Here is a 19,149-nt window from a genome sequence, read left to right on the forward strand (position 1 = left end):
AAGTAGTATTACATTTAATAACCAAACAATGTGCAAATCCAGAAACTTAAAGAGGAGCTGTTGTTTGTACGAGGCAAAATTGACCACCAGGTTCTGGAGATTAGTAACCCATAGTCCATCTCTAGAATGATAGAACAATACAGCGGATGAAGCTATTTGTCCCATCAAATCTGTACTGCTTCCTTAGAAAGGCAATCTAGTTTGTTGCACTTCTCTGCCCTTCCCCCATTTCCCTGCAATTTATTTCTCCTTCCAAGTATTTATTCAATCCCCTTTTGGAAGTTCCTTTTGAATCTGTATCCAGCACCCATCAGGCTGTCCATTCCAAATGCATGAAAAAAAATAACGAGAATGAAACCACATAGATCACCTAGCATTGACCTCGGCAGTGGCGCTGACAAAGACATACCCAGCGCACTCAACTCTTGGTATCAAGACAACATTTGACTGAGTACCTGAAAAGTCTGAGTAAATTTGAAGTTATTAGGAATCGTGGGGCCACTCGACTGGCTGGAGTCGGACATCTCACAGAGGAAGGTGGTTGTGCTCATCTCAGCCTGAGGACATTACTGCAGGAATTCCTGAGGTCAGTGTCCTGAATTCCCCCACCCAACCCACACATATACAGTGGACAGAAGAGCAAGTCAGAGACTGAATTCTGCAGTAAGTACTTTTGCCTCCTGACAAACAATTTAAATCCTGTTCACCATCTACAAGAGTGTTATGGAATACTCTCCACTTGCTTGGATGAGTGCAGTTACAACAACACTTGAGAAGCTTGATACCATCCGGGACAAAGAAAACCACTTGATTGGTACTCCATCCACAAACATTCACTTCCTCCACCATTAGCATCCTGCAGCAATCTCCAAGGCTTCTTCGACGGCAACTTTAAACCTGTGACCCCTACTTCGTAGAAGAACAAAAACAGCAGTCACATGGGAACACCACCACCTCCAAGTTACACGTCATTCTAATCTGAAAATAGATGGCGTTCCTTCATCATTGCTGGGTCAAAATCCTGGAACTCGACTTCTGATGATGGCAATGTGGTGAGCAGTCACACACGTGGTGGTTCCCGCCAGGGTATGTGATTTTTGACTTTCTGCCCAGTTTCTGGGTTATTTTTTATGGAGAACATTGGTGTAGTTTGATGGATTAAGGCCCTCTCATTTGAGTAATGTCCGGTAAAAAAGGGGTTGTCGTCAGACTCAAACATTTCTCGACTCTCGGGCCAACAAGGCAGCGGCTTCTGCTGAGCCGGTGGCCCCTCAGTGGATGACTGAGACTTTGGTTAGCTTCTTGACCGCCGAATTCAAGAAGCAGCGACAGGCGGTCACTGAGGATCTGGAGAAGGCAATGCAGGGAGCTTTGGCCCCAATTCAAGTGGCCATGGACAAGATGGACCAGCAGATAGAAGTACAAGGGGCAATGATACAGAAGGTGGAGGCAGTGCACTCTGACCATCATGATCCTATTATCACCATGGAGACCGATGGTGGTGCTGGCTGAGGAGTGGAGAGTGCTAAAGGTCAAGGTTGTCTGTCTGGAGAACCGTTCCAGACGGCAGAACTTAAGAATTGTTCGGCTGCCGAGGGCCTGGAGGGTTACAGCTTCAAGGACTCCATGTCCAATATGTTCAGAAAGTTGGTGAGGGAGGGGGTCTTTATGGGGGTTGTGGCGGCCATCTAGAGTGAGCCTGGATCTGGTGCAGTTTGAGGCACTGCTGGATTGCTTCAGAGGGAATATGGCTGATTCGGGGAGTCGTGGGTGGGCGGGGGACGGAGCCCCGATCCGGTTGATAACTCGGAATGTGAGGGGGGGTTAAATGGCCCAGTTAAAAGGTCCCTGGTGTTTGCGCACTTGAGAAATTTGAAGGTGGATGTGTTTTTTTTTTTAGAGGAGACCCATTTGAGAATGAAGGATCAAACCAGTTTGTGGAATGGATGGGGCAGGTATATCAATCGGGTTTTGATTGTTGGGCAGGGCTGAGGGTGGTGGTGCTGTATTCATTAATAAGAGGGTGGCTTTTTCTGCGGGCAACATATTGGCAGAATCGGGTGGGAGGTCAGGGGGTTGTTGGCGGTCACGACTGTGGTGTTGGTCAATGTGTATGCACCGAACTGTGATGACACAGCATTCATTAGTAAGATACTGGCTGCTATTCCAGATCTTAATTCACAGCTAATTATGGGGGTGCTTCAACTGGGTTTTGGATCCTAGACTGGATAGGTCAAGTCGCAAGTCTCGGGAGTCCACCAGGGGTGAAGAAGGATTTATTGGTGTTCATGGAACTGGGGTGGGGAGGGCAGACCGCTGGAGGTTTAATTTTCCAAAGGATAGGGAGTTGTCTTTCATTTTCTCATGTCCATCGGCTCTACTCTCGGATTGACCTCTTCATGGTGGGTAGGTCCCTTCTCCCTAGGGGAAGGGGTGGGATTTTCTTGGATCATGCTCCGCATTTTGTGCACTTGATGTTGGAGCTGGATCACTCTCCGAGACCCCCGTGGAGACCAGACACGGTGTTGCTCGTAGACAAGAGATTTTAGAGCAGGTATCCTCTGTCATTGGGGGGAGTATGTTGAGTTCAACAGGAATGGGGCACGTTTTAGGATGCCCTGAAGGCGGTGGTTAGGGGGAGGGTGGGGGGAGATATCTCTTGAAAGTGTGTAGTGATAAATCTGGAAAGGTGGAGAGGCAGAGACTGGTGGACTCCATTCTCGAGGTGAACCACCAGGGCTTGATCATCCCAACACAGGAGTTATTGGCGGACAGAAGTAAGTTGCAAATAGATTTTGAGTTGTTGACAACGGGCAATGTGGTGACCCAGCTGTGTTGCTCAAGGGGGGCATTTTATGAGAATGGTGAGAAGGCCAGTTTTGTAAGGGCCACTAAGAATCCAGCACGAGTTTTAAGGATACAAAATAATAACGTTTATTTACTACAACAATATATACATAACAGTAGCAGTAACTTCTCTTGCTACCTTCTCCTTCCTGCTGGTTCCTGAACTGGCCAGCTTATTTATACTAGGAGTTTCTCCGCCCCCCTCATTGGGGAAGTTCATACTCCCATAGGATTGTGGGATAGTCATTAGTCCCCAGCCAATCGTCAGTAGGCAGGTTATAACATCCCTCCCCCCCCCCCCAAAGTCCAAGGAATCCACCGAAGACCCTGGCGAAGGAAGGCGTCGAATTCGTTTGGCCGCAGGCCGGATGCCATTTGCACGCGGCGCTGGGTCAGGCGGCGTGTAACGAGACGGAGACCGGCGCTTCCGTGATGAACGGCGCAGTTGTACATCCACGGCCTGTGGACCTGAGGATTCCCCCTCTGATGCATCCTGTGTCTCCATCTCGGAGTCAGAGTCTGCTGCCTCCGTCATGTCAGCGTCTCTATCTCCATTCGGTCCCGTAATGACCTGCGCAGGCTTCGAGTGAGGCACCAGTGGAAGATTTTGAGGACTACCTTCCCTTGTCTCTGGTCTTTGCGGCTGTTGAAATGAGCTCCGGGGGCGGGGAATCTTTTGAGGGGATGATCTTCTAGACCGGGCGTGGTCTACATGTTTTCGCTGGAGACGACCCTGGGCTTGCACTTGGTACGATATAGGGCCCGTTTGGCGAAAGATTACACCAGGGACCCATTGGGCACCACCAGCAAAATTCCGCACGAATACTGGGTCACCGGGCGCAAACTGCCGAATCGGACGATGCCGAGACAATCCCTGTCCCTGCCGTTCTTGTGTGCGGCGTACTTTTGCGCCAATGTCCGGGAAGACCATACTAAGGCGGGTGCGAAGTCTTCAGCCCATTAGGAGTTCTGCGGGAGCTACCCCAGTCACTGCATGGGGGGTGGTCCTGTACGTAAACAAAAAGCGAGCCAGTCTCGTGTCCATTGATCCGTAAGACTGCTTCTTTAGCCCTCTTTTGAATGTTTGCACTGCACGCTCTGCCAACCCATTTGAAGCCGGGTGGTAAGGGGCAGTGTGGATATGGCGGATGCCGTTCATCTTTGTAAACCTAGCAAACTCCTCACTCGTGAATGGAGTGCCATTATCCGTGACCAGCACCTCGAGGAGGCCATGCGTACTAAACGATAAACGCATCTTTTCAATTGTTGCGCAGGACGTTGTCCCCTGCATCTTATGCACCTCCAGCCATTTGGACTGGGCGTCAATTAGTAGAAGGAACATGGATCCCTGAAAAGGGCCTGCGAAATCTGCATGTAAGCATGCCCAAGGCCGCCCTGGCCATTCCCAGTGATGTAGGGGCGTGGCCGGCGGAAGCTTCTGATGCTCGTGGCAAATGGAGCAGTTTTGGGCCACCTTCTCAATGTCGGTGTCGAGGCCTGGCCACCAGACATAACTCCGGGCCAACATTTTCATCTTGGTCACGCCCGGATGCCCATTGTGCAAGTCTCTTAGTATCAGCTCCTGGCCTTTTTCCGGGACAATCACATGCGTCCCCCACAAGAGGATGCCGTCTTCCACGCTGAACTCTGACAGCTTGGAGGAAAATGCCCGCAACTCGCCTGGGAGCTGTCTATGCTGTCCACCATACAGGACTATGTGCCGAACCTTTGACAAGACTGGCTCCGTCTGGGTCCACTCACGGATCTGTGATGCCGTGACAGGCAAGGTGTCCATAAAATTTAGGGTTGCAACCACCTCACTGGTCGTGGGGGTCGACATGGGGCCGGTCGATAAAGGCAATCGGCTCAGTGCGTCGGCATTTGCTATCTGCGTACCTGGTTTGTGCTCCAGCGAATACTCATATGCAGCAAGCAACAAAGCCCAGCGCTGGATCCGTGCAGAAGCAATGGGCGGTATTGGCTTATCCTCTCTGAAGAGTCCCAGCAGGGGCTTATGATCAGTCACGATAGTGAAATGGCGGCCGTACACGTACTGGTGGAAGCGTTTTACCGCAAAAACTACTGCCAGGCCCTCCTTCTCGATCTGCACGTACTTTTTCTCCGCTGCAGTCAATGTGCGGGAGGCGAAAGCTATCGGTCGCTCGGCCCCGTTCTCCATCTTGTGGGACAGGACAGCCCCAATACCATACGGGGATGCATCACATGTGACGAGCAAAGGCTTTCCCGGATCATAGTGGGTTAGTAACCCAGACGACGACAATTGTTGCTTTACCCGCCGGAAAGCGGTTTCTTGCGGCTGACCCCAAACCCAGGTGTGATTTTTCTTTAGCAGCAGGTGCAAGGAGGCCAGCGTAGTTGCCAGATTGGGGAGGAACTTCCCGTAATAGTTTACGAGACCGAGAAAAGAACGAAGATGCGAAGTGTCAGTCGGGGTGGGGGCATGTTGAATTGCACGCACCTTCTCTGCGACGGGGTGCAGACCCTCGCGGTCCACCCGATAACCTAGGTAGACTACTTCTTTTGCCTGAAGTACGCACTTTGTGTGACGTAAACGGACTCCAGCCTCCGAAAGGCGTTTAAGGACAGCCTCCAGATTTTCCAAATGCTCTTGCTCCGACGTCCCTGTAATCAACACGTCATCTAGGTAGACAGCCACACGTGGTAAACCTCTCAAAATGCCCTCCATAACACGTTGAAAAATTGCGCAGGCAGAGGATACTCCAAAGGGCAACCGTGTATATTCATACAGGCCCCGGTGTGTGTTAATTGTTACATATGGTCGGGAGGCAGGGTCCAGCTCCAACTGCAGGTAGGCGTGACTCGTATCTAATTTTGTGAATGAGAGTCCACCTGCCAGTTTCGCGTGGAGATCCTCTATGCGAGGCATTGGGTATCGGTCGAGTCGGGAAACTGTATTCACTGTAAGTTTATAGTCGCCACACAAGCGAACTGTGGCATCTGGCTTCATTACTGGTACAATTGGTGCTGCCCAGTCAGCAAAACGGACGGGCCTGATTATACCCAAACTCTCCAAACGAGTGAGCTCCCCATCTACCTTCTCGAGCAAAGCGTAAGGCACTGGGCGTGCCCGGAAATAGCGCGGCGTGGCTCCTGGTTCGACTTGGATGTGGGCTACGGCCCCTTTTATTTTCCCCAAACCAGGCTGGAATACCTCTGGGTATCGTCCTAGCACCTCAGTCAACCCTCCAGAAACTGTTTGGAGGATGTGCTGCCATTGCAACCGCAAATGGCGCAACCAGTCCCGACCCAACAGGCTGGCCCCATGGCCACGCACCACGATAAGTGGGGAAACGCCGCTCCTGGCATCCATAGACAACAGGGGTCATTGTCGTTCTTGCAATGTCCAGTGGTTCCCCCGTGTAAGTGGCCAACCTGGCCTGTGAGTCAGTTAATGTAAGGGTCTGTATACCCTGCTTGATGCGGTCGAATGTCCTCTGGGCGATCACGGAGACCGCTGCGCCAGTATCCAACTCCATCTCCAGTGGGTGGCCATTGACCCGTACTGTCACCTTAATGGGGGCCACACGGGGAGCTGCCACACAATGCAGCTGCAGGCAGTCCTCCGTCTCCACGTCCTCAGGAGTGGTCGCCGCAGGTTCATCCACATGGAAGGTACGGCCTCTGGGCTGGTCCCAGTTACGGCCCCTGGGCTGGTCCCAGGTTCGGTCGGAACGACGGCGCCTCTGGCGTCCCCAGGACCGCCGTCCGCGACGGGGTCGGCGCCTACAAGTCTGACACGGACATGGCTCCTCATCCATTGGCTCTGGAGAAGGCTCCCTTCGGGGAGGAATGTCCAATGGCCACTGGCGTCGGTCCGGTCGTTGCCTCGCCCAAGGTACCGCAGGAGTGCGGGGGGACGTTTTTGGGCGGAAAGGGTTGTGCCCCAAGGCATGCACTTCCATTCCCTGTAGCTCCTGTACTCCTCGCTCTGCGCTCTCCCGGGACAAGACTATTTGCCTGTTGAAAAGTCAATGTTGGCTCCGCTAACAACTTTCTCTGGGTTGCTGCATTGTTAATACCGCAAACCAAACGGTCGCGTAACATTTCTGACAAGGTCTCACCATAGTCACAGTATCCCGCAATCCCGCGTAGCCTGGATAAAAAAATCGGCAAGGGATTCTCCAGGGGTCCTCTCAGCGGTATTAAACCGGTAACGCTGGACTATCGTGGACGGGGTTGGGTTAAAGTGTTGCCCCACTATATTCACAAGTTCGTCAAACGTTTTGGTGTCCGGCGCAGCTGGGTACGTAAGGCTCCTAATCACCCCAAACATATGCGGGCCGCAGGCGGTGAGCAATATGACCACCTGGCGCTCGTTTTCAGTGATATTGTTTGCCTGGAAATAGTAACGCATCCATTGTGTGTACTGGTTCCAGCTTTCCAGCGCAGCATCAAAAACATCCAAACGTCCGTACAGAGGCATGGTATAATAGAAAACAACTTCCAACCTGTATCCAACAAAAATCCAGGGAGGTGGCTTCAGCAGTGTACACAGCTATTCACTTTTACCTTCGTCGCCAGTTTTGTAATGGCCACGAAGAATCCAGCACGAGTTTTAAGGATACAAAATAATAACGTTTATTTACTATAACAATCTATACATAACAGTAGCAGTAACTTCCCTTGCTACCTTCTCCTTCCTGCTGGTTCCTGAACTGGCCAGCTTATTTATACTAGGAGTTTTTCTCCGCCCCCCTCATTGGGGAAGTTCATACTCCCATAGGATTGTGGGATAGTCATTAGTCCCCAGCCAATCGTAAGTAGGCAGGTTATAACAGCCAGCCATCTGTCGGCTCACCAGCTGAGGCACAGACTGCCTCCTGGGAGATAGTGAGATGTTTGAGGCCTTCTACCATGGGATGTATGAGTCAGAGCCCCTGGAGGAGGGTTCATCAATGAGGCAATTTTTGGGTGGGTTGTCCTTCCTGCAAATAGAGCAGGAGAAAAGGTAGAAGTTGGGGACGGCGATTGGGCTGGAGGAGATCATGAGTTGTATTTGGTTAATGCAGACCGGTAAAGAACCAGGTCCAGATGCATTTCCCCATTGAATTTTATAAACTTTGCTGGTCAGTTGGTCTCACGTCCGCTGGATATATTTAATGATTCTGTCTCCTGGGGGTGTTGCTGGCCACGCTGACGCAGGTATTGGTTTCCCTGATCCTGAAGAAGGACAAGGATCACATGCAATGTGTGTTGTAATGGCCTGTCTCATTGTTAAATGCTAACGCTAAGGTTGGCAATGTGTTTGGAGCCTTCCCTACCGGGGGTGATTTCGGAGGAGCAAACTGGATTTGCTAAGGGCCAGCAGTTGTCGGCCAATAGTAGGAGGTTTTAAATGTTGTTGCCCTCCTTGGAGACCAAGCCAGAGGTGATTATTTTGATGGACGCAGAGAAAGTGTTTGAGAAGGTTTTCGATAGGACCTCTTTGAGATCCTGGGCAGTTTGGCTTTGGTCCAAAATTGATTTCATGGATTAGGCTTTTGTAATTTCATGGATTAGGCTTTTTGATTTGGGGCGGCGGATCTGATTTGGGGCGGCGGATCTGATTTGGGGCGGCGGATCTGATTTGGGGCGGCGGATCTGATTTGGGGCGGCGGATCTGACTTGGGGCGGCGGATCTGACTTGGGGCGGCGGATCTGACTTGGGGCGGCGGATCTGACTTGGGGTGGCGGATCTGACTTGGGGCGGCGGATCTGACTTGGGGCGGCGGATCTGACTTGGGGCGGCGGATCTGACTTGGGGCGGCGGATCTGACTTGGGGCGGCGGATCTGACTTGGGGCGGCGGATCTGACTTGGGGCGGCGGATCTGACTTGGGGCGGCGGATCTGACTTGGGGCGGCGGATCTGACTTGGGGCGGCGGATCTGACTTGGGGCGGCGGATCTGACTTGGGGCGGCGGATCTGACTTGGGGCGGCGGATCTGATTTAGGGAGGCTGCAGTTGCGTCTGGCCAAGACTAGCTTTCGGAATCCGGGTGGTCCGTGATAGGGCCACGCTTCATAAACTTAACTTTTCTAGTGTGGTGGATGGGGTGAAAGCTGATGTGAAAAGGTGGGATGCCATCCCTCTGACCTTAGAGGGAGGGGTACAGATGGTGAAGATGAACATTCTCCCAAGGTTTTTAGGTTTTTGTTTTCTTTTGCAGGGTTAACAAATTGATTCCTATTTATGTTTGGGCTGGTCAGACGTTCGTCGGACGTTTGGCAAAGGGATAGGCAGTCGGGGGTGGGAGGTGTGGGATGTTTGGCATTACCTAATCTGTTATGCTATTACTGGGCTGCCAACATTGATAAGGTGTGGGGTTGGTTCAAGGATCCAGACTCTATATGGGGGCGGATGGGGGAGGTTTTATGCATTGGGTCCAGTCTGAGAGCCCTGGTTACAGCACCACTTCCTTTTTCCCTGCTCGGTTCTCTTCTGGTCTGGTGGTGGCTGTCAGTTTAGGCAGCATTTTAAACTGGGCTCCATGTCTCTGTTGGCTCCAATTTGCAGGAACCATGGGTTTGTGCTGCCTGGCTTTGATTCATTGTTTAGGGCATGGGAGAGGGAGGGGTTGATGAGCTTTAGAGACATGTTACTGGAGGGCAGGTTTGCTGGTTTTAATGAGATGTTAGAGAAGTTCCAGTTCCAGAGAGGGAATGTATTTGGGTAGAACAACGAACAAAGAAATGTACAGCACAGGAACAGGCCCTTCGGCCCTCCAAGCCTGCGCCGACCATGCTGCCCATCTGAACTAAAATCTTCTACACTTCCGGGGTCCGTATCCCTCTATTCCCATCCTATTCATGTATTTATCAAGACGCCCCTTAAACGTCACTATCGTCCCTGCTTCCACCACCTCCTCCAGCAGCATGTTTATTCAACCTCTCCTCATAGCTAATGCCCTCCATACCAGGCAACATCTTGGTAAATCTCTTCTGTACCCTCTCCAAAGCCTCTGCATCCTTCTGGTAGTGTGGCGACCAGAATTGAACACTATACTCCAAGTGTGGCCTAACTAAGGTTCTATCCAGCTGCACCATGACTTGCCAATTTGTATACTCAATGCCCCGGCCAATGAAGGCAAGCATGCCGTATGCCTTCTTGACTACCTTCTTCACCTGTGTTGCCCCTTTCAATGACCTGTGGACCTGTATACCTAGATCTCTCTGACTGTCAGTACTCTTGAGGGTTCTATCATTCACTGTATATTCCCTACCTGTATTAGACCTTCCAAAATGCATTACCTCACATTTGTCAAGATTAAACTCCACCTGCCATCTCTCCGCCCAAGTCTCCAAACGATCTAAATCCTGCTGTATCCTCTGACAGTCCTCATCGCTATCCTCAATTCCACCAACCATTGTGTCGTCCGCAAACTTACTAATCAGACCAGTTACATTTTCCTCCAAATCATTTATATATACTACGAACAACATCAGTCCCAGCACTGATCCCTGCGGTACACCACCAGTCACAGCCCTCCAATCAGAAAAGCACCCTTCCATTGCTACCCTCTGCCTTCTATGACCTAGCCAGTTCTGTATCCATCTTTCCTGCTCACCCCTGATCCCGTGTGACTTCACCTTTTGTACCACTCTGCCACTAGGGACCTTGTCATTGGCCTTACTGAAGTCCATATAGACAACATCCACTGCCCTACCTGTATCAATCATCTTTGTGATCTCCTCGAAAAACTCTTATCAAGTTAGTACTTACAGGTGTGCGATTTTAAAAAAAAAAATTTTTATTTAAAAATTTTTTTATTTTTTATTTTTTTATTATTTTTTTTTAACCCAAGAAGCTTCCTTAATTTCCCCTGGTTATGTCACCTTCACTTGTGAACATGGTCCTGACCTTAGCTGAGTTGGGGGAGGCTAAGATTTTGGATGTCCATGGACAGATGTTGACGATGGAGCACGCATCTTTGGAGGAAGTAAAGAGGAAGTGGGAGGGTGATCTGGGTTTCGTCTTTCGGGGTGGGGGGTGGGAAGAGAAGGAATGTGGAGTGAGACTCTTTACAGGGTCAACTTTACATCCTCTTGTGCGAGGTCAAGCCTGATCCAGTTCAAGGTGGTGCACAAGGCAAGAGTGGATTCCTTTCGGGGATGGATGACAGGTGTGAGTGGTGCTCTTTGGGGCCGGCGAATCACACCCTAATGTTTTGGCCTCTCCCAAGCTTAGTTTCTAGGTTTCCCTTTTGATACAATGTCAGGGATACTTGGTGTTCAGCTGGAGCCGTGCCCGTTGGTGGCCATTGTTTTGAGTATTGGACTTGCCGGAGCTGCAGGCTGGCAGACAGGCTAGCCTTCACCTCGCTAATAGCCTAGAGGTGAATTCTGCATTTGTGGAGGTCCTCGGTGCCGCCTAAGGCCTCTGCTTGGTTGGGGGACCTGGTGGAATTTGTGCACCTGGAGAAGATCAAACATACAATGAGGAGGTCGGAGGAAGGTTCTATTCGAGTTGGCAGCCTTTCATCTCCTTTTTCAGGGAACTGGTACCTGCGCCAGCTGTTGGGGTGGCGGGGGGCAGTTGTCTTTTTAGTTTCATTAAGGTTTTGCTTTCTTTGTGGGAGTGAGGTATAAGTGAGGGGACTCAGTGGATGCACTTCAGGAATAATATGGGTTTGGGATTTGCTGTGTTTATAATGAATCAAAATATATTTTTTTAAATTGTGGAATTCCCTACCTTGCAGTACTGTTGTAATCTACACATTATGTACATTCACCACACTGCAGCGGTTCAAGAAAGCTGTTCAAAGGCCATTTGGGATGGTTAATAAATGCAGGCCTTGTCTGAAACATGAACAGCGAAGGCGATAGTGTTGTGTTATTGTCACTGGACTAGTACTCCAGAGACCCAGGGTAGTCTTCTGGGGGCCTGTGTTCAAAGTCCACCATGGAGAAATTTGAATTCAATAAGAATCGGGAATTAAAGTCTAATGGTGACCATGACACCATTGCCAATTGTTCTAAAAACCCATCTGGTTCATTAATGTCATTTAGGGAAGAAAATCTGCCATCCTTACCTGATCAGTCTATGTGACTCCATATCGACAGCAATGTGATTGATTCTTGGCTGCCCTCTGAAATGGCCTAGCAAGCCACACAGTTCAAGGTCAATTAGGTTGGGCAATTAATGCTGGCCTAGCTAGCAACACCCACATCCCATGAATAAAAAAATCTTATGAATGAATTAAAAAACTTAGATGTTTCAAAATTATATTATTAATGTGTATCAAAACAACAGTAGTTCTAGTACTGAACCTTGCGTTCCAGTGCAAAATATATAATAATTCACCAGAACTTTGTTTTCTACTCATTGGCCAATTTTGTATTCACGCTATTACAGCCTCGCCTATCCCTTGTGCTAACAAGCCTAAAATGTGGCGTTTCATCCAAAGCGCAAGTCCATAAACACAACTTCAACTGCAGGGCCCTCATTCACTCTCGTTTGCTACCCAATCAACAAACTCGGTCATGTTGGTCAAGCACGATTCATTCTCTGGATTTCCTGGCTGATTTTTGCCTTGATAATTGCTTGTGTCATTAACTTCTTTTTTGCTGAATGCATTTCATATCCATTTATTGCAACCCTTGTGTGGTTAACCACTGTATTATATTGTACATACTGTTCTTATTGTTTGTTACATGTCTGGGTTTGTCCCTGCTGGCTCCGCCCTTTGGGCTCAAGTATAAAGGTAGCTAACCTCCAGCCCTGCCCTCATTCTGGGACCGGCTGCCAGCAGGTGTCTTTTAGCTGATTAAAGCCACAGTTTACTCTTCCGACTCTCGTCTGTCATCATTGATGGTACATCACCTTGATAGTGCAATTTTATCCCTGTGAGATTGTTTGTTTAACTACGGGAGATTTTTCTCAAGTAACTTTATGGGGAGGGACCAGGAGGTTGGGGAGAGTGCTATTTTGCAAACCTCCCTCTGCCAATACCTTCCCTATTGACATGGGATTGCCAAACAGTGGTGATGGGACCTGGTAATTAAGCTGGTGGTAATATGGATGGATGGTGACTTGAAACATGCAATGATATATTTCATTACTACCCTCGCAATGTTGCTGACTAAAAATGCCTTTATATACCTTGGCGTACATTTGGCTATCTTAGGTGGGGGGACATTTACATCTAACATCTTACCCCAAAAGAGTTGATAGAGATTGATCCTGATGAATGTGCAATCTTAGAAGTCCAGTATGAGGAAATATGTGGTTAGGTAGAAAAAAAAAGATCATGGATCTCGCTATGGACCTGTCTCTGATAGAACTAGTCTCTTAATCCAAGACATTGCAGTAAATTAATCCTGCATACTTTCTAAAAATAATAAGCTTGTTTATAATTTATTCTATTCTAAATAAAAGATGTTTATAATTTATTCTATTCTAAATTAGGTCAACTGTGGATATGTTTAACCCAAAACCAGGCATTCCTAGCCTACTGTGCCACTCGCTGTTGGAGCTTCTGAATCAAATTAGCCTGATATTCAAGAAGAATTTTGCAACATTGCAGAAGAAAAGGTATGAATGGAGCTAATGAGCGATATCTGTTCAGGCAGCTGCACCACACTATAAAGACCTCTTTATTTATTTGTAAAATGCCTGAAACTCTGTTTTCATGATCCCCCTCCCCCAACTCCATGCCTCAAAAGTGCTGGAATTGTATCATTGAGCTGACATTTGAAGGTAAATTTAATTGACCTCCTTCCCCACCTCTGAGAAGGTCCAGCTTGCACTCCGCTTCTCTCTAACATGGCAGAGTTAAGTTCATGGATTCTGCAAAATGTAGGTTTAAGTTTGAGCCAATGCTTTTTTTTTTTTTTAGAAAAAAAGATCTTTTTGAAGAACACCCTGGGCGGGATTCTCCACCCCCACGCAGAAGTGGCCGCGCCGTCGTGAACGTCGTCGAGGTTCACGACGGCGCGGAACGGCCCCGGTCCCGACCGATTCAGGCCCTGACAATGGGCCAGTATCGGGGCCGCGTCATCTACCCACGCCAGGCCTTGTCGCCCGCGTAAAAGCGGCGGCGAATAGATGACGCGGCCGGCGCCGCATAACGGACGTCATCCGCGCATGCGTGGTTGCCGTCCTGTCCAAATCAGCCCCGCAAGAAGATGGGGGACGGATCTTGCGGGGCCGCAGAAGGAAGGAGGTCCTCCTTCAGAGAGGACGGCCCGACGATCGGTGGGCACCGATCGCGGGCCACCCCACATTGCAGGTAAAGCCCGGTGCAGGATCCCCCCTCGTCCCCCCCCCCCCCCACAGGCCGCCCCCCCCAGCGTTCACGCACCGCCCACGACTGTAGCGACCAGGTGTGGACGGCGCTGGGGGGAACCCGCCGTTTTGGCCTGGCCGCTCGGCCCATCCGGGCCTCAGAATCGCGGGGGTGCCGGAGAATCGCCATTTTGGGTATCTCCGGCGATTCTCCGGCCTGCGGCTCACAAAACTCAACCGGCCCGTTCCCGCCGCTTGGGAGAATCGCGGGAGGGCGTCGGACCGGCGTCCCCGGAAATTTTGGCGGCCCAGGCGATTCTCCCAACCGGCGTGGGAGTGGAGAATCGTGCCTCCTTAATCTGGATATAACACCATGAACTTTTTTCTAAAATAACCCATTAAAATTTTATTGTGTGAATTTTCAGAAAACATTTACCCAAATCAACATGACGACCATCATTTTATCCCTGCATTGACTGATATTAAATTTCTACTATATCAAAGTTACCCCCAGTGATCTGCCCCCCCTGTCGGGTAACTTTTCTGTTTCTTTTACTTTGGATGCCTCAGTGAATGTGATTACTGGTCAATTCTAAATTTGAGAGTCGTTGTGCTTTGAATTTGCTGACCCCAGCAGGTGGGATAGTCTTTCAAGGAAGACATTTTTCAGCTTTATACAAATGGTTAGTGGCAGTCCGGAGTATCTTTCCTTGATCCTTCTAGAAATTGCTGGAAATTGTGCTGTCTTGATCTTGGGGATGTGCTACCATCTCTGTTTTCTGCCAAATGCTTTTTGTCATGTCCCAAATACACTTTATTTTGGAAGAAGTACGGCTAACGTTGTGTCTTAGTTTAGGAGAAGTTTTGTGCAACATGAGATTAATATTTTGGTCACATGATGGTTCCAGTGTCTTTTTGTGATTTTCACTCTTTATTTCCAGGGTGAATTGTCACCCGTTGGAGAGGGTTGCCACACCCTTCCAAACCTACAGTTGGACAACCCCACACAGGCAGCACACCATTGATTGTGTGAGGGCTGAGGATGCGTATACCTCACGACTCGGGTATGAGGAGCAAATCACTGGGCAGGTGAGAGGTGGCCAACAACACTCTGATCTAGAGGCCTTTGTTAAGCTTTGGGATGGAAAATGCCTTTGGGGAAAAGGCAAGTTTTGAATTCTATTTTAGTAATTGGTTGGTTGTACAACAGCCATTTTGCATTTATTTTTTTCTCCTGTCCTATTGGCTCATTGAGTACAGTTACACGGGCATCAGCTGTCTTCTGGAACCAGCAAACTATTTATTTTGGGGGAAATCTTTGCCCCCATTTTCAGTGGGTGGGAAAGCCGGTGAGGGCAGAGAATCTAAAAAGCCACCAAATGGCTTTTACACCAGTGGGATTTCCCATTGACATTGATCTCAACCCCCGCCAATGACATAATGAAATGCCTGCCATGAAAGGGAGGGAACCAATTACCATACATTTAAATATCATTAGCTGGCTTCCCCGCTGTATCATCCCCCAGGTTTGCAACAGGTCCGATTTCCAGTTGTCCCCACTGGGGGTGCAAAGGGAAGTACAGCCCTCAGGAGGGAAGAGCGTCATGCCTGGGCAATACCGTGGCACTGCCAGGGGCAGTTCTTGGGTGTGGGGGGTGGGGGGCTTTGTTTTCGAGCTTACAAATCTTTTCATTAAACTCAGCAACTACTCTGGTAAGTTGAATTGTCTTTGTTTCAGAGTTATCTGTGGAATTCTCAGAGAACTTTGCCAACGTCACCCGGGCATTTTGTTCTGTTCAAAATCTTTCTTCTGTGGTCACCGACGGCTCCTTGGACTCTTCCAATTCACTTGTGAGATTTTTTCATAGAATTTACAGTGCAGAAGGAGGCCATTCGGCCCATCGAGTCTGCACCGGCTCTTGGAAAGAGCACCCTACCCAAGGTCTACACCGCCACCCTATCCCCATAACCCAGTAACCCCACCCAACACTAAGGACAATTTTGGACACTAAGGGCAATTTATCATGGCCAATCCACCTAACCTGCACATCTTTGGGCTGTGGGAGGAAACCGGAGCACCCGGAGGAAACCCACGCACACACGGGGAGGATGTGCAGACTCTGCACAGACAGTGACCCAAGCCGGAATCGATCCTGGGACCCTGGAGCTGTGAAGCAATTGTGCTATCCACAATGCTACCGTGCTGCCCCTAAGATCATCACTTTGTTTCGTAGGATTTCTCTTCCCTGCTTCAAAATCTGGATTTGCTCTGCTATATTGCCTGTCGCCAACATTTATGCTATTCAGATTGGACTGAGGTTCGTCACTTTGGGTTTTAATTCTACTTTCAAGCAACTGTTCTGATGCACCAGAAATTCTTTCTCCGGTTCCAGGCATTTTGCACAATGCTTACTAGAGACCTCTGATGCTTGACGTTCATCAAGCTTTGTTGAATGTGTTTCTACAAGTTCATCATTTAAGCATTTCAAGTCCTCTTTCAAGTGTTCTACTTCCTGTGAACAATATCCCAGTGTTCTCATCATTTCTCAGTTTTCCATTCCAAATTGATCTTTGTACGTGAAAGTAGGTTCTCCACACTGATCAGTTGTTCTTTAGCAGAGCACGATTCCTCTGCACTATCCTTCAAACTCGCGTTCTGTAATTGCACTTGTGCCAATTGTTTCTGAGACTCTTCATGAAGATAATGTGGCTAAGTCCAAATTGTTCTGGAAGATTGAAATTCTGATCCAGAAATATAAAGGTGGAGGTTCTGCTTCAAGCGCATTCTAAATTTTGAGATGACGTCGCCGTTTCTTGGAGACAAAGGGATTTCCTGCACTTGCTGATTCTGGTGGGCACCACTATATAATGGCGATCATGCTCAGCTGAAACATTTTTTTTTCAACCGCCTGCAGAGTTCTCTTGCTCAGTATTTCACTTGAAAGTTGCAAACCTGTCAGAAAATGGCTTTTGCTTTCCCACAGCTGAGTTTAGAAGTCTTGTTTCTCCCAAATTAAATTTTCCTTTTTGGAGAGAGCCTGCACACTGTGAGTTGTATGTAGATCAGTGGCAGGTTTTTCCAAACTGCATTTCTGACTCTGAAATAGATTTTGCCGGACTTGCTGTAGCCTAGAGTTTTAAAAGATATCGCTCGCCCCTGTTAGGTCTGCTGACTCTGCACTCTGATTAGAAATTGGACTTCCAAAGGAGGTTCAGTGGAGTCTTGTGCTGCAGTAAGAATTTTAAATTTCTGCCTCCAGTTTCCCAGCCTTTCTTCGAAGCTTTGACCTGGCAATATTTCCTCTGCAGCTCTGCTTGTGGAGCTTCTTTTCTGGTCAGACTGCTTTGCTGAATTTTTTCTCATTCCTGATCAAGATTCCACTGAAAACTAGATTAATTGGTCATTCATCTCATTGTTATTCAGCACGGTAGCACAAGTGGATGGCACTGTGGTTTCGCGGCACCAGGGTCCCAGGTTCGATTCCCCGCTGGGTCGCTGTCTGTGCGGAGTCTGCGCGTTCTCCTCGTGTCTGCGTGGGCTTCCGCCGGGTGCTCCGGTTTCCTCCCACGGTCCAGGGACATGCAGGTTAGGTGGATTGGCCATGATAAATTGCCCTGAGTGACCAAAAAGGTTAGGAGGGGTAATTACGGGGATAGGGTGGAAGCGAGGGCTTAAACTGGGTCGGTGCAGACTCGATGGGCCAAATGGCCTCCTTCTGCACTTTATGTTCTATGTTCTTCCAACCGTTTTCCACAAGCTGCCACCATATTGTAGAGTGTTGGCGAAGTCTTCATAGTCATACATGGGTTAACTGTAAGTCTTTATTGACTCTTGAGAACTGTTTACAAATATTGTGTGAAGTGTGCAAGCTAGGAACACTCTCCATCCTTTCTGCACACATGGCTCTGTCCAACAGCACGGTAGCAGAGTGATTAGCACTGTTGCCTCACCGCTCCAAGGTCCCAGGATCGATTCCCGACTTGGGTCACTGTCTGTACGGAGTCTGCACGTTCACCCCGTGTCTGCGTGGGTTTCCCCCAGGTGCTCCGGTTTCGTCCCACAGTCCAAAGATGTAGGTGGATTTGCCATGTTAAATTAGTGTCCAAAAAGGTTAGGTGGGGGTTACTGGATTACGGGGATAGGGTGGATGTGAGGGCTTAAGTAGGGTGCTCTTTACAAGGGCTGGTGCAGACTCAATGGGCCGAATGGCCTCCTGCATTGTAAATTCTATGATTCTGTAACACTAGACTGACCCTGGGTGTGGGCCATATGTTTTCTTGCTTTACTGTGTGGGCAGTACTGTACTCAGTCCCACATTTAGTCCCAAATGTGCCAGACCTTTGTACTACACCCTCTAGACTTACATTTCGTCAGAGTAAATGATATTAACTCGAAACTTCATTCAATGGATTCAAATTTTCCTTCCTGTGGCCCTTTCCCTGATATATTTCACCATGTGTGCATGGACCCAAAATTGGGCACAATATTCAAAAGTGTGGATGTACCAGAGTCAAGAGTTGTTTCGTGTGCTCACTCTACGTGGCATCACTGTTAGTCTATAGCGCTCAACAGCACACTTACTCACTGAGCATTGGGATGGAAAGGATTCGATCATTCATGCCAAAATATATTTTGTGAAAATGTTTTAATAACTGAATAAACTAGAACTAATTTGTGTGGTATCTGATAATATATTGCGCTTTAAAAAAAAAATTGAATGATTTACTGCTTCTCGTTTCCCTAAAGCCTCGGGATTGGAATGAGGAGTTGCAGATGGCATGGGAGATGCCCTGTCAGGACCTGATGCAGCGGATAGTGAGGAAGCAGACCATCTTCAAGGTGAGGAACAAAAGCACTCTTTTTACATGATCCGCATGAGGTTTGAATTGCATTTCACCACAACATTAATACCAGTTGTTGTGTGAGAGCAAAATCTTATCCAGACACAGTGATAAATCCAGAGGCCCTCAAGGAAACCACGTGGCCTTGTTGGCTTACGCCGTGACGGGGCTAAGAACAGTAGCCTCAATCGGTGACAAAACATTGGGTTGAGCG

General features: G+C 48.8%; 1 protein-coding gene across 1 annotated transcript in view; it reads left to right on the forward strand.

Moving 5' to 3' along the window:
* The window catches only part of LOC140399909 (clustered mitochondria protein homolog), a 150,770-nt gene that overhangs the window by 57,925 nt on the left and 73,696 nt on the right, over window positions 1-19,149 (forward strand). Inside the window, exons 7-9 of the mRNA XM_072489425.1 lie at window positions 13,275-13,400; window positions 15,035-15,182; window positions 18,841-18,933. Coding sequence (XP_072345526.1) covers window positions 13,275-13,400; window positions 15,035-15,182; window positions 18,841-18,933 — 367 coding nt within the window. The remainder of the gene's footprint in view (window positions 1-13,274; window positions 13,401-15,034; window positions 15,183-18,840; window positions 18,934-19,149) is intronic.

This window comes from Scyliorhinus torazame, chromosome 1 (assembly GCF_047496885.1).
Source record: "Scyliorhinus torazame isolate Kashiwa2021f chromosome 1, sScyTor2.1, whole genome shotgun sequence".
NCBI lineage: Eukaryota > Metazoa > Chordata > Chondrichthyes > Carcharhiniformes > Scyliorhinidae > Scyliorhinus > Scyliorhinus torazame.